At 36.7% G+C, this 25,135-nt stretch overlaps 1 protein-coding gene across 2 annotated transcripts; it reads right to left on the minus strand.

Annotated features, from left to right (window-relative positions):
• Positions 1-5,514: 5,514 nt before the first annotated feature.
• Positions 5,515-19,065, minus strand: LOC105215341 (coiled-coil domain-containing protein 170). 2 transcript variants are annotated; one of them, XM_054226999.1, is made up of 9 exons: positions 16,311-19,065; positions 15,967-16,226; positions 8,398-8,523; positions 7,515-8,330; positions 7,083-7,463; positions 6,729-6,944; positions 6,523-6,657; positions 6,294-6,464; positions 5,515-6,233 (listed from the first exon to the last, which is right to left on the minus strand). In XM_054226999.1, the coding sequence occupies exons 2-9, from the start codon at positions 16,069-16,071 to the stop codon at positions 5,631-5,633; spliced, it is 2,553 nt and encodes an 850-aa protein (XP_054082974.1). In that variant the 5' UTR covers positions 16,072-16,226; positions 16,311-19,065; the 3' UTR covers positions 5,515-5,630. The 2 variants fall into 2 exon arrangements, with proteins under 2 accessions (XP_054082974.1, XP_028898145.2); XM_029042312.2 differs by having other exon boundaries at positions 15,967-19,065.
• Between the last annotated feature and the right edge of the window lie 6,070 nt (positions 19,066-25,135).

Here is a 25,135-nt window from a genome sequence, read left to right on the forward strand (position 1 = left end):
TAGCAGATAGTACACATAAGAATACATACATAGATTATCCAGTGTATTCATTCATTAGGGTTGTATTCGATTTCTTTCAATGAAGTGTGTGTGTGTGTGTCGATACAACTCAAAACTTGGATTCTAAGTTTAATTAAAAACAAACACTTATAATATATTAGAATAAGGAATACCTTAAAAATATATGGAACTGGATAATATATGGAAGTGTTACACATAAAATGGCAACATACAATTCTTGAACAGCATAGTACTATTAATACATACATATGTATGTACATCTGTATACTTTTGGCGAATTCTCACTTTTAATTGTCTGCGATTTAGTAGCATGAGAAAAGTTCTGTTCCAGAGTACTTAAGTGGATTTTATAATCACAGGTTAGTGATAATCGCCAGAGATGCTTTGGATTTATGTTATATTATGTAGCTGTAGTATATACAGAAGTATTAATGAATCAAATAAAATGTGGAAAGACTTGGGTGAAATAATAGTAAGAAAATAATATATATATTGCCATAAAAGATATCACGTTTTGACACTTTAAAATAGTGTAATAAATTACATTTTTAAGCAGTTTCTGTATTGGTTCTACATGTATTGTAGTAAAAATTTCAATAGCAAATTTTTGTAGTTTTACAGAAACATTCACAAGTTTTGATTCTGAAAATTCTCAGAATACCGATAACTTATTCTTTTTCGTTGAGATAGAAATTTATAAATTTTTAAGAAATATGTATTTAAATAACTTTGGTAGCACATTTAAAAAAACGTTAAAAATACAAAAAAAAAATACAAACACTTTATATCTTTTGTTGGAATCCTGCATATTATACGAGGTCTGCTATATATATATTTCTGGCCTAATTATGAAAATAGGAATATTTATCAACGAAAATGGTTTTATTGTTTTTCAAAATATTCTCCATATTTATTAATTTTATATATTTATTATTTCATATTCTCCAAGATTTATACACTTTTGCATGCGCTCAAACCAATTTTCGAAGCACTTTTTTTGAGCGATTGTCAAATTGTGCGGGATCCAACGAGAACAAATCTTTTTTACGGCCAGGTGTTCATGCAATATCAAATGTATGCTGGTGGGTGAAATGCATAGGCATGCCCCTATCTGAAGGTATGTTACATGACGGTCTTGCATTATCAGTTCACGTGCGGCATCGTTGTTTTCTGGCACAACGGCTGTTTTTGGACGACCTTCACGGAATTCGTCTTTGAGCGAGCATTGGCCACGATTGAATTCGTTGTACCAGTTTTTCACAGTGCTATAGGATGGTGCTTCATAGCCATACAAAGATTTTAGTTCATCGATGCACTCTTGTCGCGATAATCAACGTCGAAAGTTGTGAAAAATGATCGCACGAAAATGTTCACGAGTTAATTCCATTTTTTGGCCGAGATGAATTTTTTAATTCCCTGTAAATAAAACAATTCACGATTTAATGACAAAACGTTCTGAGTGATGTTATGCTAAAAAATGTCAAACTTTCCAATGGAAATGTCAGATTGCACCTGGCAACACTTAATGTTGCCTAGGCCAAAAATATATATAGCAGCCCTCGTACACACAAGTTGTAAAAGAGAATACACTTCAATTAATAAAAATTCTCACTAAAATAAATCAATTTTTTTCAATAAATTTTTGCGGAGAAATTCTTGCGGATTCTTGTAAATTTTTCAACAATAACGAAAAATTGCAGAAATTCTCAGAAAATACGGTAAATAGATTCGTAGTTTCTTTTTTAAATAAGTGTTAACAAATAATTTTAATTTTATTGAGAGTTTTTTGTCAAAACCGATGCCTTTGGTTGCAATATAATGCATTAGGTAAACCCATTGTTATAAACCATAAGCAATAAATTTAAATAAATAAATACATGTATTCTAATGTTTCAAGTACACTATTTTCGCCGTCAGTGTGTTTGTGCGACATCTGCCAGAAATACTTCAAAACATTGTTAGCGGACAAATTACTTGCATTGTGTCTAATGGCCGCTAGATAGCGCTGAATGGAAACCAGAATTTAACGACGTCACAGAAAAGGAAACAAAACTATTTAAAAAGAAAAGGAAGCGTCAAGTCCGAGTGTAACAGAATATTCTCTCGCAGTTTATTTCTTTAACTTCATTATGAGAACACACAATTAATCCCGTATATTCGACACAAAGCCCACTAGAATATCGAAAATCATTAAACATTGTATATGAGGTCTGCGATATTTCCTGAACCGATTTCGCTCCTCCAAGCTATTTCTCTTGATTTTGCTAAGATATTTCACATATTAACCGGTATATAAGGTATACAGTCCACCCCGGTTATTTGAAACCCCTAATAATATACTAGAGACAGACATATGGTACATTTCACAACACCACATAATTTCAATGGTTTCTAGCACTATATTGTAGGAGGGAAAACAAAATTCAGGACATCGGCGTCACACATATGTATGGTTTCTGTAGCATACCACAATATATACTACATGTCTGTCTCAGGTATTAGGTATATATTACCCAGGGAAGTTATGACCCGATTTTCACCATTTTGTTGCAGAGACACACTTTCAAGCTATACATTAGGGATTCCCGAATTTCGGTCGAATAGTTCCTGAGATATTGTTATTAAGGCATAAGTGTGCGGCGCCTAATAGTCCTTTTTTGCTACCGATGTGAGTGCATTTTTTGTCAGCTTTTCTTCTAAAAAAATTAGTTTTTCTAACATTTTTAGGGTAGTGATTTAAAGCAAGTTTTCAACAACATTTTCATAGTGAATGATGGAGTACTAAAAGGAAATGTGTCCAGTAAGTTTGGTTTATAAAGCTTAGGCAATGTGCGAGATATATGCAAAAAACCTATTTGGGGGCGGGGCCACGTCTATTTCCTCTGAACCAAATTTTTATTTCATAGCTTTATTTATGGCGTAGTTACGCACCCGCCTCTGTGTAGAAAAGCGTACACGTCAACAAACACAAGGAAGGTTCGACATCGAGAAGCTGCAATCACAACCGGCCACGTCTATTTTTTGAAAAAAATTACAACCAAATATGGCATTCCATATTGTGATCCTCTGAACCAAATTTTTATTTCATAGCTTTATTTATGGCGTAGTTACGCACCCGCCTCTGTGTAGAAAAGCGTACACGTCAACAAACACAAGGAAGGTTCGACATCGAGAAGCTGCAATCACAACCACAGCCGAACGATTTTCTACTCGACTTGCACTCCTGCTCTCTGAGAGCACTCATCAGCATCTCGGTATAAGGGAGATGTGGGACGGCATATCAAACTCCTTACGTACAGCTGCAACCGAAACCATTGGTTTTCGGAAAGGTCAAAAAAACAGCTGGTATGATGAGGATTGTCGTCTCGCAGTGGAGAGAAAACAGACTGCATACCTCGCAATGTTGCGATCGACCGCAACACGAGCGGGATGGGAAAGATACCGAGAGCTGAAGAGGGAAGCGAGACGCATTTGCAGACAAACAAGAAAGAGGCCGAAATGCGTGAGTATGAAGAGCTTGACAAGCTGGCCGACAGGGGTAATGCTCGAAAATTTTACGAAAAGATCCGGCGACTAACTGAAGGTTTCAAGACCGGAGCGCACTCCTGTAGGACCCCCTGAGGTGATCTAGTTATTGATGACCAGAGTATACTGAGTTTGTGGAGGGAACACTTCTCCAGCCTGCTGAATGGCAGTGAAAGTACAACAACAGGAGATGGCGAACCCGATTCCCCAATCGACGACGATGGAGCAGATGTTCCATTGCCCGACCGTGAAGAAATTCGAATAGCAATTACCCGCTTGAAGAACAATAAGGCGGCGGGTGCCGATGGATTACCGGCCGAGCTATTCAAATACGGCGGCGAAGAGCTGATAAGGTGCTTGCATCAGCTTCTTTGCAGAATATGGTCGGAAGAAAGCATGCCTGACGATTGGAATCTCAGTGTACTCTGCCCAATACACAAAAAGGGAGACCCCAGAATTTACGCCAATTACCGTGGGATAAGCCTCCTCAACATCGCGTATAAGGTTCTGTCGAGCGTATTGTGTGGAAGACTAAAGCCCACCGTCAACAAACTGATTGGACCTTATCAGTGTGGCTTTAGACCTGGAAAATCAACAACGGACCAGATATTCACCATGCGCCAAATTTTGGAGAAGACCCGTGAAAATAGGATCGACACACACCATCTCTTTGTCGACTTTAAAGCTGCTTTCGACAGCACGAAAAGGAGCTGCCTTTATGCCGCGATGTCTGAATTTGGTATCCCCGCAAAACTAATACGGCTGTGTAAGCTGACGTTGAGCAACACCAAAAGCTCCGTCAGGATCGGGGAGGACCTCTCCGAGCCGTTCGATACCAGACGAGGTTTCAGACAAGGTGACTCACTCTCGTGTGATTTCTTTAACCTGATGCTGGAGAAAATAATACGAGCTGCAGAGCTAAACAGAGAAGGTACAATCTTCGATAAGAGTGTACAGCTACTGGCGTACGCCGATGATATCGATATCATTGGAAACAACACCCGCGCCGTTAGTTCTGCTTTCTCCAGACTGGATAAGGAAGCGAAACGTATGGGTCTGGTGGTGAACGAGGACAAGACGAAATATCTCCTGTCGTCAAACAAACAGTCAGCGCATTCGTGTCTTGGCTCCCACGTCACTGTTGACAGTCATAACTTTGAAGTTGTAGATAATTTCGTCTACCTGGGAACCAGCATTAACAGCAATACAAATGTCAGCCTGGAAATCCAACGCAGAATCACTCTTGCCAATAGGTGGTACTATGGACTAAGTAGGCAATTGAAAAGTAAAGTCCTCTCTCGACGAACAAAAACCAAACTCTACAAGTCTCTCATCATTCCCGTCCTACTTTACGGTGCAGAAGCGTGGACGATGTCAACATCCGATGAGACGGCACTAGGAGTTTTCGAGAGAAAGGTTTTGCGGAAGATTTATGGTCCCTTAAGAATTGGCAACGGCGAATACCGCAGACGATGAAACGATGAGCTGTATGTGTTATTCGACGACATAGACATAGTCCAGCGAATAAAAAAACAGCGGCTACGCTGGCTAGGACATGTTGTTCGAATGGATGAAGGTGCTCCAGCTCTGAAAGTATTCGATGCAGTACCCGCTGGTGGAAGCAGAGGAAGAGGGAGACCTCCACTCCGATGGAAGGACCAGGTGGAGAGGGACCTGGCTTCGCTTGGAATAACCAATTGGCGCCAAACTGCCAGAAGGAGAGATGCGTGGCGCGCTGTTTTGGACTCGGCTATAACCGCGTAAGCGGTGTCTACGCCAGTCAAGAAGAAGAAGAAGTTATAGCTCTTGCAAAACCTCTATGGTTTCATATTCATATTACAGAGCTTTTAAATTATATATTTTCAAATTTCAAAAGGCTTTATAGTTATTGTAAATAAAAATTTCTTCACGATTGCAGTATACAGTCTTCCAGCTGTGTCACTTTTTATAAAACGATTGTTCAGAGAAGCTCCCATAATCTTCTTCAAATACCCACTTTATTGAAATACGCCTGAGATAGTAAAGAGTATAAAAATAGCAGTAGTGTCTAAAATTATGCACGAACTTCCATTGCTTAGAAGTGTTTATTTGAAATCGAGATCATCGTATCCGACACTCAGAAAGTCTCCAGAACTGCAATGATGTCGATGGACATCAGAATCAAAGCATTTATCATGCATACGTTTGCTGCTTGTAGCAATGGTGCCACCTGCGTTGCGACCATCAGGGCAGCCTGTGATGCGATCATTAGAGCGATCTGCACAACGGCCCACTCCGCCACCAGCACCGCCACGGCTCTTGTTGCGATGTTTATGCTGGTGATGCTCAGCAGTTGAGTGATGGTGAGAATGTTTGTGCGACGATCTCGCGTGCTCCTCGTACATAGGAACACCAGACAGTTCGACATCGTTGGGCGGACGACAATGTGGTGTCGGCGGGATGGGATCATCGAAACGGGGACACGGATGATCACCAACTGGTGATGTAGTCTCATAACGTTTGGAGAGTAGCGTAAACTCCTGATGAGCTGAGCAGAGTGCTTGCAAGCGAAGCAGAAGATCCGATTCCGGCAAGTCACGTAGGTGAAGCGTACGCGCTACTGAGGTACGGAACGATTGTAGATGGGAGAGACGATGATTGGCATCGGAGAGCTGGTTTTGTAGTCGTGTGATGTCTTCGCGAAGAGACTGCCATGAAATAGAAAGAACATTGAGAGAAAACTATTTTAAAGTCAGGGAGCTACTTACAGTGATGAGTGCCTCATCGCGACAACGTCTATTTTGTGAAGATTCACTTGTGGCCTTCAGACGGTCCTTAACAGCATTAAATTGCGTCAGCAAACGTGTTTTCTCTTCTTCCAGGTCGCAAATTTGACCAGTGAGCTCATCGATTTTGCGTGCTCGCTCTAGTGCAGTTATCTGTCGAGAAAGAGACAATTTAAAGAAGGGATACGTATAAAACTTGTATCTAATTTACCTTGTATTCGACTGCCTCTGCAAGCTGTGCTTTGACCTCAGCTATTTGGCTGCGTGCGTCCACCAGCTGTGCGGTGAGTTTGTCAATTTGTTTGCTGGCTTTCTTGGAACGGCATACAGCTTCATCTCGCTCACCCTGCGAAGACGAATCCGAATGAAATTCATTATACTATTGCTGTGGCTTTTCTATATTTAGCTTAATATAACCTGAAGCATGCACTTTCCCCTGGCGCCTTCTTCAATGATCGCTAATTTACGTCGCAGTAGCTCTAAATGTAAGTCCCGACGCTGCACTTGCTCCCGCAATATGCGAACGCGCCGCTGTAAGGTGTAAATACTACTGCTCTCCTTCAATGGTATATCGTGACACGAACGCTCTCGTCTCAATTTGCCATGAACATGTGCATGATGATCGCAGCAGCCCTACAAGAGAAAAAATTTTAGCCGAAATCCACAAAGGGTTTTTAGTTTTTCAAACAAAATAACATTTTCCATTTTTCTAGAGATGAATACCGCATTTAAACTATTAGAAATACTCGTAAAGGACATTGAGGAACTAACCTTCTCCGGTGAATGTTCACGACGTGAGTGATGATGATGCCGATGTCCTGCGTCATGTTCATGTCCATGGTGATCGTAATGCGCGGCAATTCGTTCGGAACGTTCCAACAGTGACTCGGCTAAAATGTTGGTGTCTGTTCCGAGAGCGGGCGGTGAGGTACATTCTGCCCAGTTCAGAGCGCGTGCAAGTCGTTGCAAAAACTCGGAAAGCCCCAAGTGATCATTGCGCAGGGTATGTATCTCAGCTTGACACTTCTCTAGACGTTCCTCGAGTTCACATTTTTGCGCTTCCTCCGTACGCAAACGACACTGTGTAGTCTCTTGAGTCTCCTTCAACTTAGACTGTTCCAAATTCAGTTGATCGCGGAGAGAATGCAGTTGCTGCAAATGAAGTTTTTTAATAAAATCCCATTTTATTTGACTGGGACTTACCACATGCATTGTTTGATTTTCTCCCAGCATATCACGCACTTTCTCCTTGATCAGGGTTTCACATGGCTCTGGCACATTCAGTTGGTTCGCTAGGCAACGCAGGAACTGCAAACGCTCACTCTGCGTGCGATCCAGATTGTTTTGTAAGCGATGACAACGCGACTCGAAGCCACGCAACTCTTCTTTCAATTTCTCACCACTTATCTCCGACTCGGTCAACCGATCGCGTTGCAATTGAAGATCACGCTCGTACTGTCGACAACGTCCCTCCAATCCATGGTTATGATTGGTGATACCTTCTAGTTGGGCGCTCAATCGCTGTTTCTCAATATTCGCCAACGATTTCAAGTTCATTAACTCGTTCTCGCAACTGCTTAGTGTATCGCAAGTGGAGCTCGCCTTTGCCTTGGTACGTTGCAGCTCGATCATTACCTCCTCGGCGCGATTCAGCACACACTCTGGTGTGGGATGTACATTCTCACATAGGTCCACGCCCAGACAGGTGGTCAGACGTCGTAGCGAATCGTTGAGTTGTGCACGCGCCTGTTCCTTCTGCTGTTCCTCCGCTGCCAAGTGGTTCTCCAGGTGCTGTATTTTACATTGCAGTTCTTTGTTGCGTTCATCGGAAGAGTGTTTCTCTCGTTGAATCGTGTGGATAGTGGAGTCACAACGAGTCTGCATCGATTGTTCGCGACTCTCAGCGGTTTGCAACCGATTTTGTAGACTGCTAATAAGAGCCGACTGACGTGCGGCTTGGGCGCGTAAATTCTCACATTCCGATTCACGTGCGGCCAACACAGCGCGTGTTTCTCCGAGCTTAAGAAAATAATAAATAAAAAATGAGTAGAAAATAATACTTTCAACTACTTTCTTGTCAACTTACATCATTTGCAAGACGGTCACGTTTATAAGATACAGCCGCCATTTCACTGCGCAGAGCCGTGACAACATCAATTCCATGATGGTGCTCGGGGATGTTCGCAACGGTATTATTGCAGTTCGGGTCAAGCTAGTTAAATATTTTGATATGTGTAGATAGTTATATATTTAATGTGTTAATTTTAATATAAGTCTGATTTAAAAAGATATTAAAAATAATTTTAGAGTGAATGGGCCACCAGGAACACACAATTTTTAGAAATCGATTCTGGTTCCGGATATTTGGACTTTCACAATTTACAACAGTCAAAGATGAATAAATATTTTCTGTTGGCTAAACTTCACAATAATAATCATTACAAAGGATTGGATTGATTTCATGAATATTTTGCACAAAACTTAATAATAATCCATCTCCAAATTGTTGGTTAAAATGTGTACAATTTGCCTCTAAGTTGTCCAATCTTCTTATATGCAGAAAATCGAATGGTACTTTCTAAAAATAGATTTAAAAGTATGAACACGTTTTCATTTTCAAAGCGCAACTGAGCTGTTTTGAATATTTCGAAGCAAGGCTTCAAATTTGTCTGTCCTTATTGACAGTTTTTGCGTATCATCGTCATATAAGAGTAATTACTGTGCTATGTGAGCTATAGGAGGTAGACGTCCGATGTGACCACTTTACTATATATTTAAAATATCGAACCACTGCGCATTGTAACCGAGTTATTGACTAAAATATTTAGTATGATAGCGATCAGACAAACTAGAGTCTGATTAGAAAAGATTTAAAACTAAGATTTACCATATATTCATTGACCTTTGTTTTGCCTATTATATAGAGACATATTTTGATGTAGTTAAAAATTGTACCTACAGTCCTAGTAGGTGTGAGATTTCACAATTACCATTTTCATACCAATTTGTATACATATAAGCCTACTGTATTATTTGTAAATTTTCGTTTCATAGTACTGGAGTTTTTCTTTAGAAAGTTATTTGCACATTTAGTAGATTTAAATATAACTTTTGTTTGGTATGAGCGTAATTGATATTTAGTAGTTTACAGGTGACTCTCCCTACTGTGCGAGTATACATCTGTTCAATCCCATGTTTTGTAGTATAATTTGGGATTTAATTACAGTGGAACTTCTCTAACTCGAATCACCATAATCCACAAAAAAACTTCGAGTTATAGAATTTTCATTAAAACGTAAAATTTTTCAAAAAGCTGTAAAAGATAGATTTATAGACAGTTTAATTTATTTACTAAGCTAAAAGTTTTATGTACATACGTTAAAACATATATTCTGTAATTTCATTTGTTGCCTTTGTTACATGATTTATGCAATCCATAAGTTTTGGTCGTCTCAATACGATATAGAGGGACTCTTTTAAAATTCTGCCTCGGCAGTAAAATTTTAAGTATTGTGTTATACCCTGATCAAAAAGTTCGAATTATGGAAGGAAATTTGTATGAAAGTTGCCTTCTATTACCACTTCAAGAGTTCGAGTTATAGAGAACTTCGAGTTATAGATATTCGAGTTATGGAAGTTCCACTGTATATCACTTTACATTTTTTTTTCATTACAGCATTTTCATTTTCATCATTTTCAAAACTATTTTCTCTAGTTCTTATCTAATAAAATACGAACTAGACACTTTGCAACGTTACCAGTTCTAAACTTTGAATAAATACTTTGTAACAATATTACGTTGAGGAACAGCAAAACATTTTTTAGAAAAAATTTTCAATTTAATTGAAGTGAAAAAATCAAATTCATTGTAAATAACAAGAATACTCTTACGAAAGCGTAAACGATTGGCTGCAGAAAAATGTGGAGAAAAATAGCAAAACACAAAAAATTTGAAACCATTAATGAGATGCCAAATGTCGTGTTTAATATCGTAAAAATAGTCAACATTTTATAATTTTCTAACCTTTCTTTTCCGGTCGCCATTGTATTGAACAATTGCATCAACATATTCAGCAATGCGTTATTTGCCGTTTTTGCGCATTTATTGCGTATCGTTGCCTTTAGGAATATGATAGATTATCAAACTTTTTTCAATTGAGTTTGGGAATGTGTGACATTGTTCGGATGCAAAGCAAAATTCATTTAGGAAGTCAGTCGTTTATACTACTGTGGTTAATAAAAACATATACACAGACGATTTTCTTCTTCCATTTTTATTTAACTTATCGAAATGTACCAACACCTATATATAATAGACCCAAAAATATTTAATATCTTTACGTTTAACAGATAACGATTTTCGCATATTCATGGTATAAATAATAATATTAGTAAAGTAGCTGTTTTTTGAAAACTTTTTTATAAGATATAATATTTGGAGGGACTTAAGCTTTAGTAAAAAAATTGTAAATTAACTTTGGATGGATGGTAAAATAAATATGAAATAGTTTACACGTTAAAGATGTCAAAGAAATAATTCATTTATGAAAATTTGGGTTTGCGAAATTCTGTCAAAAGGAGTACCGCGCAAGGTCATCATCAAATCAATACTGGGTCTCACCAATCATTAAAAATAGTAGTGAAATTGTATGAGTTGGACTTCGATTTGCTTCCTCTTAACTCAAACTTCATAAGAATGCTCTCTAGGGTGAATTTTAACAAAACATGTAAGGAAATGCTAAGTTCGGGTGCAACCGAACATTTTATACTCTCGCAATTTATTGATATAATTTTATTAACATAACACACAATTTGACCCATATATTCGACAAAAAGTCCAATAGAATAACGAAAATCATCATATATAGTATATGTTTGCTGAGGTATTTCCTGAACCGATTTCAATATTAAGTCCATCGTATTTTGAAAAACCTATAAAAACCTATATGAGAGCTAGGGGAAGTTATGAACCGATTTTAACCATTTTAAGTACAGAGACACACTATTCGAAGAAAAAGATTCTCTCCGAATTAAATTAAGATATCTGAGAGATTTACCGATATTTTCGGTGAAAAATTACCCTAAGGCACTGTTATGGTTGTTGGCGAAAAGTTATAGTCCTATTTCAAGTTTTTTTTTTCAAAAGTTATGTTCTGATACTGATCACATACAGTAGTTGTGTAAAGTTTTATTACACTATCTTCATTGGTTCGTTATATACATATATATTCTAAAGTGAAGGCATGCTATATACCGAATTCCATTGAAATTGAGCAGTTCTTGACATATGGTTTTTGACCCATAAGTGGGTGATGCCACGCCCATTTTTCATTTTGTAAAAAAACTAAGTACAGATTCCTTCTGCCATTTCTTCTGCATTTGGGGTTTCTGATGTTATTCGTGAGTGAGTTAACGCACTTTTAGTAAGTGAAACGACTGCAGAAAGTTTGGTTTGTATAGCTTTATTGGTTTGCGAGATATATACAAAGAACCTATATGTGGGCGTCGCCCCGCCGACTTCCCCAAAAAAATTACATCCAAATATGGATGGCGCATCGACGTTAACGCTGAGCGGAAAAAACGTTCCGCCAACGCTTTTATTTAGGGAAGGCAGTTAGACTATTTCATATTTTCGCTTAAAAATGAATTGTGTTGGCAAAAAAAATATGGGAAACGTTTTTATTTGCCATATTTCACATCGAATAGAATTAAAAATTTTTGTTTTTTTACATTTTTATCTGTTAAAATGTGGTTTCTCGCCACTCAACTGCCAACTACTTTTTTTGGGAAAAAAACCAAACTTTTGTGAATGAAAGAAAGCGATGAACTGACAATGCCTCTAGTTCAATATACAAGCTATGATAGCTTATGACAAGCCATCATAATTATGTTGGCTAAGCCTTCCATACAAAATAAGCTAATAGGTTGATCTGCTGGTCAAATAAAACACGCCTAATATGATAGCTTATAACAAGCCAATAGAAAAAAGTTGCCTCTCAGATTGTTTGATTTTGTTAACACATTTCTTTTAATATTTGCTATGAGTATGATATGTATATTAATTAAGACCGATGAATTAATAAAAAACAAGTAAGGAAGGGCTAAGTTCGGGTGTAACCGAACATTTTATACTCTCGCAATTTATTTATTTAACTTTATTTATATTATATAATACACAATTTGACCCACATATTCGTCATATATATTGTATAAAGTCCATTGAAAGTTGGAAACCATAATATTAGGTTAGAAGCACCGAGGTAATCGTGTTCGATATATGGGGCCTTAAAAACCTATGGTCCGCTTTCGGCGATTTTTAGAATGGGGCTGCCACACTATTAACATAGTATTTGTGCAAAGTTCTGCACCGATATCTTCACTAGTACTTACTTTATATATTGTAAAGTAAACGATTCAGATTGTCTTCAAAGTTCTTCCTATATAGTAGGCGTGGTTGTGAAGCGATTTGGCCTATTTTCACAATATATCATTGGGATGTGAGGAAACTTTTACAAACCAAGTTTCATTGAAATCGGTCGAGTAGTTCCTGAGATATGGTTTTTGACCCATAAGTAGGCGACGCCACGCCCATTTTCCATTTTGTAAAAAAATCTGAGTGCAGCTTCCATCTGCCATTTCTTATGTGAAATTTAGTGTTTCTGACGTTATTCGTTAGTGAGTTAATCCACTTTTAGTAATTTTCTACCTAACTTTTGTATGGGAGGTGGGCGTGGTTATGATCCGATTTCTTTCATTTTTGGACTTTATTGGGAAGTGACTAAAAAAAACGACTGCAGAAAGTTTGGTTTATATAGCTCAATTGGTTTGCGAGATATGTATAAAAAACTTAGTAGGGGGCGGGGCCACGCCCACTTTCCCAAAAAAAATACATCCAAATATGTCCCTTCATAGTACGATCCTTCATACCAAATTTTATTTCCATAGCTTTATTTATGGCTTAGTTATGGCACTTTATGTGTTTTCGGTTTTCGCCATTTTGTGGGCGTGGCAGTATTCTGATTCCGAAAGCAACCTTCCTATGGTGCCAAGAAATAAGTGTGCCAAGTTTCATCAAGATATCTTAATTTTAGCTCAAGTTACAGCTTGCACAGACGGACGGACACACAGACAGACATTTGGATTTGAACTCCACTCTTCACCCTGATCACTTTGGTATATATAACCCTATACCTAACTCGTTTAGTTTTGGGTGTTACAAACAACCGTTATGTGAACAAAACTATAATACTATCTTTAGCAACATTTGTTGCGAGAGTATAAAAATATTAATTTATGAATTTATTAAATTTCACTTTTTCATTTGGATTTGAACTCCACTCTTCACCCTGATCACTTTGGTATATATAACCCTATACCTAACTCGTTTAGTTTTGGGTGTTACAAACAACCGTTATGTGAACAAAACTATAATACTATCTTTAGCAACATTTGTTGCGAGAGTATAAAAATATTAATTTATGAATTTATTAAATTTCACTTTTCAATTATATCAAGATTTCACTGTTCAGAGCTTTAATATAACGGTTCGCAAAGCAACTAATGTGTTATTTTATTGTCGAGAACTTGAAGGTTTCTTGATTACCAAATGGTGATGATGCGGTGACACTCGCTCCAGGTGTTCATGGTGCACCGCGCTCAGATGATGATGATGGTGTAAATGTTGGTGCTTTTTCTCACTCGACATATTTATCTCAAACACTATCTTTAATAGTTTGAAAACGGAAGACGAAGATACTCAGAACGTCCACGCGTTCGAACAAATCGCGTTCGACTAAATAAATTCAGCGTTTTCGATTAGTAAGTACTTCGAAAATTAGACTGAAGATGCGTCAAGCCTGGTGTCTGCAGCGAAAGTCGTAACGGTAAATGGGCAAATGTAGACAGCAACATAACAATTACATACCGACGGTGATGATGGTTTGGTTGTTGGTGGCAATAGAAATCGCACTTATGGAATTTACTACAACATAACACAAGGCGTTCAACAGTCACGGCTGCAGTTAGCCCCAAACGAAGGTGAATAAAGGGTAGAACTTCTTTAGCCTATGGAAGAGGCGGGGTGGCGGGGAGGGCGGTGTGGCAAGGTGGAAAAAATGGGCGCAATGGCAACGCTATGATAATTTGTTGTTAGTTGAAAATTTTATTACTCTGATTTGTTGTTGTTATTTAGGTCATTCACATGACGGCACACAAACAGCCAGGAAAAATGAAATATGGCAGAAGCGGGCCTACCACAGCAACAACAGTAACAAAAAAAACGGAAAGCATAAAATGTGCTAAATTTGACGTCGCCAGCGCGTGTGTGTGTGTGTTGGTGCAGTCTTCTAACTATTTATGTGCGAGCTTGGCAACGCTTCGGAAACGGAAACTCGTTGAACATCGATTGAGCACGGCAACAGTGTCGTGAGGCACATTGTCAACGCTGGCGTTGATACTACGAACAATCTCATCACAAACGTTCTAGTTCAGGCATTCAAAAATTCACTAAAATTTGCTTTGGCTTTGCTTCACTGTAATCAGTGTTTGGTTGTATGTATGTATGAGTTTGCGTTGAAGTTATGCTTAACCTTAGCCATGTTACCACAAACATTGAAAACTTTGTCGATGAGCGCATAAATTGAGTAAAGTTCGCTCCATTGCTTACGTGAAGTCGATAAGCGACTAATCGGCTTTGAATATGTATTTGTCAACGCGTTCCTAACTCTTCGATAAAATTTATTTTATTTTTTACATTAAATGTAGTCTGGTTCTACTCGAAAATTTATATGTAAAATAAGTGGCATATGTAATCGTTTATGCTGCATATACCGATTAGAATGATTTCAGTTACTTCTGTTGATTTGAGGATAAATAGATCTTTCAATTTTTCAGATATTTGAATTGAGTTAAGTAAAAATATATCACTTAGCAGAGTGAGTTATTAAAATATATAAAATTAAAATTATCCACTTAATCCACTCCTAATTTGCTTTCACAATGTGCTTTGTTAATTTCTACTGGGTCGGCTTTAGGGCAGTGCAAGCGGGACGGTCGCCGGAGTGCGACAATTTTTAAAGGTTGATGGAAATATTATTTCTTTTAAAGGTCCCAAACTTGTTTGTCCAAACTCCTTCTCCGCCTTCCCTGTAGTATCTACCACATATTAACTTATCATCATTACAGGCAGATAGGTTATACCCATGACATAACATTCCTTTCAGTATTGTTGTACAACGAAGTTTTAGTTTTATTGAAGCTTATTAAAACGTATTGGAAACAAATTAAATTTGAACTACCATTTCATTACATTAATCATCCCAAAACAAAACAAAGATACCAATAACTATTGTCAAAGGGCCTGGACGTCCTTGCATCTAAAACCGGCCTTGCTATCGAGTGTTGCAATCAACATTTCAAAAACGGGTTTTATGGATGAGGTGAAAATATTTGTTTACTATTCTTCATATAGATTCTAAATTAAAATTTTTTGAATCTTTTGAATCATGAGATTCTTAATTCACTATAGGTTCTATTTGTACAATACATATATAATTGTTAGCTTTTACATTTTTTCGAATCAGTACACCTTAAGTACAGTTAATTTGAGTACTTTGCTTGTTTTCACTGCAATGCTTTCGCTTCGATTCGAACTCACCTTGTTGTCACTTGTCACTTTCACATCTTCACATAAAATCTCAAATATGCACCAATCCTCGGCAGAGTTGCCAGATGTGTCCCATAAATAGGGGTTGCGTGACATTTTAATTCATTACAACTTTGTCAAAAATCACTTGTTCTATTTGTTTTTTGTGCTACATCCAACTATCTTCTATCATCTTCATTTCTACTCTATTTTTGCCAGAGTCGGTTTTATTCAAGCTTTTGTTGTGATTTGAATACGTTCATTTGTCGTTTCTAGGAAATTAAAAAGCGTATGACAACAATACTCACTCAGTTATGTTTATATTTTCGTATATATTTTAGTGTATTCATACGTACATAAGTTGTTTTTCCACTGTTGCATATATGTTACATCGGCAAATAACAAATGGGGTGTTGCCAACGAAACTAAAACTCTATGAATTCCTTAGGCTACTAAATGCTCACAATATTAATTTGATTCCTCACTAAGTACATACGTATGAATGTATTGTATGTAAATATGTGTGTGGAATTAAAAATACATATATTCCCTTGGGAGAGCAATATTTCATGGCTACTTAATAAATTGAGACCAAATTGAGTATTTGCACGCAAATAGCAATGACGTTTTCCAAACATACGAGGGTTGCTTGATAATGCAACCACAGAAAAGTCTGGGAATAAAATTCCTGTTGTCGAACAGGCTTGATATATGTCTCAACTTTTTATCACTAATTATCAACAAATATTCAGAAATATAGTTAATAATTGGTACCACGTTTACAATTAAGGTGGAATGTAGCTCTATTAAGACAGACTCTATCAAAACAAGATTTATATGCAGCAAACGCCTTTCAACGATATATTCTTTCAATTTCAAAATTCAATAACTTATCGACCTACCCTAGTAATAAGTTAAGTTTAGAAATATTGTTTTTCTGGATGTTTTCACCATTCGCATATTTAGTAGTTCTAAAACTATTTTATTGAAATGAATAATGCAAGTTCATGATTTTTAATGCACTTTGTGTATTTACAAAAACAAAATTACAAGAAGTCAGCTATACTTAAGTTCCTCTTTAGATATGCAAAGCCCGCATGGGTAACCTACGAAGGAGCTAGATGTGCAGTTTAGTCTACGAAAAACTAATCTTCCGAAATATTCTCTGTTTTTCTGCTATTGTAATAAGTACCGTTATATACAGTGGAACTTCTATAACACGAAGATCTCCTTAACTCGAACTTTTTAATGGGCAATAGAAGTCAAATTTCATACAAATATTCTTCCATAGCTCAAACTTCCCTAACTCGAATTTTATACAAATTTCCTTCCACAAATCAAACTTTTCGAAATACATTATACAATTACAAAATCTAACAAATAAGGAAGGGCTAAGTTCGGGTGTAACCGAACATTTTATACTCTCGCAATTTAGTAATATGACTCGCATTTTGTTCACATATATGGTATAAAGTCCATTGAAAGTTGGAAACCCTAATATTAGGTATATGGGAGTTAGGTGAAGTTATGACCCGATTTCACCCATTTTTGGCACTGAGACATATTATCAAAAGAAAGTTATTCCCTCTGAATTTCTCAAAATATCTGAGCGACTTACCTATATTTTCGATAAAAAATATTAGAAGCATTGAGGTCCTCAGGTACGATATATGGCTCCTTGAAAACTTATGGTCCGATTTCTATGATTTTTAGAATTGCGATGCCACACTATAAATGTAGTATTTATGCAAAGTTCTGTTCCGATATGTTCATTAGTGCATACTTTTTATATATAGTAAAGTAAACGATTCAGATCGACATGGAAGTTCTGGTATATAGTAAGTAGGCGTGGTAGTGAACCGATTTCGCCTATTTTCACAACATATCATTGGGATGTAAGAAAAATATTACAAATCGAATTTCATTGAAATTGGACGAGTAGTTTCGGAGATATGTTTTTTGACCCAAAAGTGGGTGGAGCCACATCCATTTAAATTGTGTTGATTTCATAGCTTTGTTTATGGTTTAGTTATAGTACTTTATGTGTTTTCGGTTTTCGCCATTTTGTTGTTTTGGCTACATGAGCTACATATTTTAACATAGCTCATTTACATGAATAGTGTCATAACTCAAAAACACGAAACCGACACATCTCAGTTGTTCCAGATTTAGTTATATTTTTTTACAAAATAACGACATATTTTGAATTTGGTTTTTTTCAGGTTTTTTTGTTTTTTTTTTTTTGTGTTAGAACGATATTTATGAACTGGAAATTAAATTTTTTATGTTGCTTTTCAGAAATAAAGACACATTTAACTTATGACAGCGAAATTGATTAACATTTTTCACAAATAACGACATAATTTCAAAGGGGTTACGTTAATGCCTACGGCCAAGCTTCAGTACACACTTTTTTAGTCCACTTATGCTCATCATTTTATTCAATATACTACAAGCCACTAGTTTTCTCTGAATAAGAGACAATTGAAAACTTTAAACAGTTCTCATGAAAAATCGACTTTTTTGATTTGTGACACTATTCTTGTAAATGAGCTATATACTCGTATACATATAACTTTATTCGATTTATTTATATTTTACATATTTTTGAAAATTTTTATGTTTTAATGAAAATTTTATAACTCGAAGTCTCTCTAACTCGAACAATTTTTGAATAATGGTGATTCGAGTTAGAGAAGTTCCACTGTATATTAAATATAGGTGTGGTTCCAACTAAGTCTCCTTGTAATATCTCAAAGCTTGAGTTAGTCTGTACAAAGTAAGACTTTGAAGAGATTAATGAAATAGTAAGTTTTCACAAACTTTTCAAACTGTGATTTTCACACATTTTTATACATAATAGTACAGTTATTGTCCGCTAAATAGTCGATGGTTGGTGCTAATTCGAACTTATTTCTCAGAAAATTCATTTATATATTGATTAAGAAATCAATATACAATTAATAGGCAATAAATATATCAGTCTTGAGAAGTTTGTACCAATTTGTATTCTCCACATCTGGCCCTCAGTTCTCACATCTCAACAGAACGGTTGCTTAAAAGAAATCGCCGGCACTAGAGTCCCTTTCGATGTATCGAATTGATTTGCAACTATGTTGAAGAAAATCGAATTTTGCCTACCTTTACCTTTAGTCTACCCCTGTCGTGTGAAAGAAACTATGATATACTTGCCGTAATTTAAAATAAGAATCTTTAGTTCCTGATTTTCGTGAATAAGTCAATCATTACACTTTCTAAGAACTCTTGAAGATACTTTTGTTTTATTTTTTATTGCAAAAAGTCTACAACTGGAATTGTTTAACTTTAATTGTTCTTAGGACGATGATTGAGCATTCTTGGAAAGCTCTTCGATCTTGCTTTGCGCAGCCTTTGCGGTTTCAGATAAAACTTTGCTGGCGTCATCGACCAGTTTCTAAAAATTTACAGAAAATAATAAAAAATGCATTACTATATCTTTATATATCAAATGTGGAAATAAATGAAAAATAAGGTTCTAAAGTAAAATAATTTTGAAAACCGGGAGTATATATAAATAAACTAGCAATTATTTGTATAAAATAAATTAAAAATGGAAAATGACTGCTCTTTTAGAATATCACATACAAATAATAAATAAAAAACTGAGTAATCACCTTCACTTGTTCGCTGTCGACAGCGGTCTTGAGTTTGTTCACAACATCGCCAACCAGGTTCTGTAAGTTGTTTATCAGATCAGCAGTGGGGTCCTGAACAGCAGCATCATCGCGAGGAACGCGGGCCATCTCGATGAACTAGAGTAGAAATTCAACAAAAATTCATTAAAATATCCACACACAAAAATTACAAAAAAATAAGTGTGTTGAGGAAATCCTCTGAAAAAATCACCTGCACAAAGCACAGCACAACGAAGAGACCAAGGATGCACTTGAATACAGCAGACATTTTGCTATAGAATTTGTTTGGGAGCTATTTTCAAATAAAGTGAAGAGCACTGTCGAACTACTCGCCTCGAAGACCGGCTTACGAATGATATCTGAATTGCGGCGAAAATATTTTTCTTTTCAATTTATAAAGTCTTAGGCATAAAGTCACTGATAATTGAGTGTCTTATCGCAATCACGTTTTAGTATGCTTCTTTATTGTTGATGTTGCTATTGTGTCTCGTTCATAGCGCACTATTTGTTGTTTGTGAAGTGATAACCTTTTGAATCGAGCACAAACTCGCTGATAAGTTGCAATAGTAAAGTCCCATTGGTCTACAATTATTTGCGGATCAAAGTGTGCATACTGGACTGGACACATTTCAATATACACTCATCTGTTATGTGCATGCCAAAAGATATTTGCATTTGTACAGTAGGTCGACGTGCATGTTAGGGTGTGCTTATTTGATTGACGTTAGAAAATATATATCGACAGATAAGGTACGAAGGCAATCTCCATAAAAATCTATCCCAATAGGTACTCATAGTTATTAGTTGCATTAGCGTGGCTTTTGCTTTTTGTTTCATGGTAACTGTAAAAACACTGTTTTATCAATTCGTTTATGATGACACGAATCAAACGTCTAACGCCAAAAATTGTAGTGTATTTCATAAATGCTGTAAAGCAGCAGTTGGTTATCGTGCTAATCTGAGAACTTCTCTTATAAAAACTTCTCTTATAAACGAATTGACACCATTATAAACGGAAAATTTATTATTAGCGAAATTATTAAAGCACAATGAACCTAAATATGGCTTAAGTGGGCGTTCTCCATCAATGCCGTTATTCAATAAATACATTTTCTCTGAAGAGTGAACTTTAAATATCTTTCCCTTTATTGCTAAACATTTAAATGGTCACCACTTCCAAATCTTTAATAAATATATCTCAAAGTTGTATTGGCTTATTCAAAGTTTACATGCAAAACAATAACAAGTTTACAACTGTTGTAATTGAACAGACAATAATGCAAATACGACAAATAGCACGGCTTGTGAACTCCCTAAATATGTATACATATATTAGTCCATAACTTATCTTAACCTCATATGGCAATCTGAATAAGAGAATCCAGTCCTTTCTACTGACTTCATCTTATATATGTCATTCCATACACTTCTCGTCATCAAGTTAGCACACCTCTGGATCAAAGAGTTTTAGTTAATTTCTATCAAAACGAAAGAAGATACATTTTAAGTCATTATTATTGAATCGATTTTATACTAAATAAAACAAGAATTTTCTTTTTACCTTTCTTCAAGATATTCCAATTATTTTTTTTACGAAATCAATAGAAAAATTAGTGTTTAAACTTTGGTCTCATGTTAGCACATATCCGTTTTTTTATTCTGTTTAACATTTTTTGCCAAGAGCATATTTTTGATTTTTTGTATTAATTAATTTAAATATTTATATATTTTTTAAGAGTGTGTCGATCACTCCTTTTTAGAATTACATCAGTGATCCGATTGAGTACCGATTCGTACAATTTTCTAATATTATTTAAGGAAATTAATTACCAAAGATTTTTAATGGTTTAAATTTGTAAACTTTCCCACGTTTATTTATTTATCCTCACGTTTTCTATTATATTGATGTCCGGTGAGTAAGGCGGCTACTGTCTTAAAACACCATTTTGTCCCTTAATTCAAGACTTTATCACTCGCCCACTTTTAATATGTACATTATTATGAACCATAGCAAAGTTCCAAACAAATTTTGAAAATAGGAAACCGGTTTCCCGTTCGTTTTATATGTCTATGTCTTTGCGGTCATATTAATTTTCAAAACTTGCAGTCATTATACACAATGATAGAAGAAGGCTCCCCAACCCGTCACATCACCCATTCCAGCCATTCCAGTTGATGTTTCTCCGTCCGAAGATCATGGAAATAATAGTTATACCCATTAGCCTCTTCCAAATAAGATTTCTTTTCATCCGAAAAAAAAGTGCCAATTAGATTTCCATATCTATGCACTTGGGCAAAATGTAATCGTGTATATCTTAGGTCATGGTTAAAGTATACATTTTTCTTTAGTTTTATTATTTTCAAATATGGATCATTCCTAATCCACTAAACAGGAGATAAGCTTGCTTTAGCACCACCATTTGCTCTGATCCATAAATTGCTCAACTATCAGTAACGGAAAATACTTTATTGTTACTGCCTTTATTATTTCAACCATACCCCCACTTATTACGCAGAAAAAAGTTTATAAAATTTTTTACTTCTGAAGATTTTGTTTTTGATATATCAGTTATCGAAAGCTGTAACTCTTCTAAGCTTCGGATATTGATTTCTCTTCAACTTATAGCAAATTTCTTTTACCAATGGTAAATAAAATAGAACATTTGAGCAGTACAAAATTTAACAGAACATTTTTATGGCTTGCTCTTTTAACCAGAGACTGTCCATACATAGATAAAAAATGAAAAAACCAAAGTAGCTTTAAGTTAAAAAAAATGAGAGGCAATTTTATTAGTCGGATGAAGGTGTGCCTGATGACGCGTAGTGTATGTGAGACGAAACTTGTTGAAGTCACAAGTACCACAAAGTGAAGACTAATCATTCCGACGTTTTACGAGCCCGATTCTTGGACAACTTATGTTTATTATTTCACATATAAGCTGTCTTAATTGAAAATGCACATCCTATTTGTCTAAATTCAATCCAGAATAACCCAAGAAAGCATAAATACAAAATCCGACTAGATTGCTAACTTAATTGTCGACGCACTTGCATACCTAATCTCGTAATTAGTTATTTTAAATAAATATTATTTTTAATATTTTTGTTTTTGTTTTTCCGTGGGTTAAAAGGCCAACAATTTATTTTATTTATTATATACATGGGCCCAGTGAACAAATCCATATACATATTCAAACAAATGCATGTACATATAGTTCATATTATATTCGTATTCATCGGGTGCTCTGGCACTTAATGGTCTACTTTTTCAGTTGCCTCGATTGTTTTGGTAAAGTCTTGCATCACTTTCTGAAACATACAAAAGAGATTATTAAAAATATAAACAGAATCAGCAACGATTTTCTGAAAGACTGACTTTTATGGTGTCACCATCCACAACAGTAGTGAGGAGATCTGTAATACCGTCTAACATATCACGCAAGTTGATCGCTAATTCAGAGGTAGGCTGCTGTGCGGCATTATCGTCATGCGGAATAACTCCCATTTCTATGTACTAAAAGAATTACCCAGAAGTAAGAGAATTTGGAATGAATAATATAAAGAATTCGTAGAACCTGCATAAAACACAGCAAAACGAAGAAGCCGATAACGCATTTGACCGTAGATGACATGATGTTGTACTTTGCCGGATTTACGTGAAGGTTTTCTTGCTGCACAAGTTCAGTGCTCACTCTGAAAGCAGACTCAAGATTGCTATCGTTTTTACTGACCGCTACGCTCTCCCAGCGTTATATTCTCTTGGTGTGCGTGTATCCACATATGCATTCATTTATATAATTCACATTTTGTCGATATCATGTTTTTCATTACTGTAGTTCTCTTCTTAATCTATTCGAGAGCCCAAGATCGGCAAGGAGAGCAAGGAGCATTAGCTACTTACTGATATACTTTATACTTACAATAAAACGCTATATATTTTTGTACTATTGTTCATTCTATATATACAGTATCCGACAAAATTATGGATACTCCACCAAATTTTTAACTATTATTTGAATATTTCTTGATTTGAATTCGCCAAAAAGTGTTATCAAATGCCGCCAAGTTTTAAACTGGGGTTGCTGTAGTTAGAGTATGTATGTATGTGATTGGCGTTGAACCGTTTAGTCGGTTATAGCCGAATCGAGGAGAGCGCGCCACTTCTCTCTCTCCTTCGCAGTTCGCCGCTAGTTGGAGGTCCCAATTGTAAACAGGTCGCTCTCCACCTGGTCTCTCCAACAGAGTGGAGACCTTCCCCTTCCTCGGCTTCCACCGGCGGGTACTGCATCGAACACTTTCAGAGCTGGAGTGTTTTCGTCCATTCGGACAACATGACCTAGCCAGCGTAGCCGCTGTTTTTTTATTCGCTGAACTATGTCAATGTCGTCGTATAGCTCGTACAGCTCATCGTTCCATCGTCTGCGGTATTCGCCTTTGCCAATGTTCTGAGGACCATAAATCTTGCGCAAAATTTTCCCCTCGAAAACTGCTAGTGTCGTCTCATCTGATGTTGATATCGTCCAAACTTCAGCACCATAAAGCAGGACGGGAATGATAAGCGACTTGTAGAGTTTGATTTTGGTTCGTCGAGAGAGGACTTTACTGTTCAATTGCCTACTCAGTCCAAAGTAGCACCTGTTGGCAAGAGTGATTCTGCGCTGGATTTCGAGGCTGACATTGTTGGTGTTGTTGATACTGGTTCCTAGGTATACGAAATTATCTCCGACTTCGAAGTTATGACTGTCAACAGTGACGGGGTAGCCAAGACGCGAATGCGCCGACTGTTTGCTTGATGACAGGAGATATTTCGTCTTGTGCTCATTCACCTCCAGACCCATTCGCTTCGCCACCTGACCCATGCGGGAAAAAGCAGAACAAACGGCGTGGTTGTTGCTTCCGATGATAGCAATATCATCGGCGTACTTATAGAAGATTGTACCTTTTCTATTTAGCTCTGCAGCTCGTATTATTTTTTCCAGCATCAAGTTAAAGAAGTCGCACGATAGTGAGTCACCTTGTCTGAAACCTCGTTTGGTATCGAACGGCTCGGAGAGGTCCTTCCCAATCATGACGGAGCTTTTGGTGTTGCTAAGCGTCAAATTCAGACATCGTGGCGTGAAGGCAGTTCCTTTTCGTGCTGTCGACAGCAGCTTTAAAATCGACAAAAAGGGGGTCACGGGTCTTCTCCAAGATTTGGCACATTGTGAATACCTGTCAGTTGCCGATTGTCCAGGTCTAAAGCCACACTGATAAGGTCCAATCAGTTTGTTGACGGTGGGCTTTAGTCTTTCACACAGCACGCTCGATAGAACCTTGTATGCGATATTTAGGAGGCTTATCCCGCGGTAATTGGCGCAGATTGTGGGATCTCCCTTTTTATGGATTCCAATCGTCAGGCATGCTTTCTTTCGACCATATTCTGCAAAGAAGCTGATGCATGCACCTTATCAGTTCTTCGCCGCCGTATTTGAATAGCTCGGTCGGTAATCTATCGGCCCCCGCCGCTT

This window comes from Zeugodacus cucurbitae, chromosome 3 (genome assembly GCF_028554725.1).
Source record: "Zeugodacus cucurbitae isolate PBARC_wt_2022May chromosome 3, idZeuCucr1.2, whole genome shotgun sequence".
In the NCBI taxonomy this organism is placed as follows: domain Eukaryota; kingdom Metazoa; phylum Arthropoda; class Insecta; order Diptera; family Tephritidae; genus Zeugodacus; species Zeugodacus cucurbitae.

Bases quoted from the DNA above. Each gene is read 5' to 3' on its own strand.
- LOC105215341 (XM_054226999.1), bottom strand. From the start codon at position 16,071: ATGTCACGCAACCCCTATTTATGGGACACATCTGGCAACTCTGCCGAG. The intron at 8,524-15,966 runs GTGAGTTCGAAT...ATATTTAACTAG, and splicing joins AAGTGACAAGTGACAACAAG to CTTGACCCGAACTGCAATAA. The intron at 6,234-6,293 runs GTAAGTAGCTCC...ATTTCATGGCAG, and splicing joins GCGATGAGGCACTCATCACT to TCTCTTCGCGAAGACATCAC.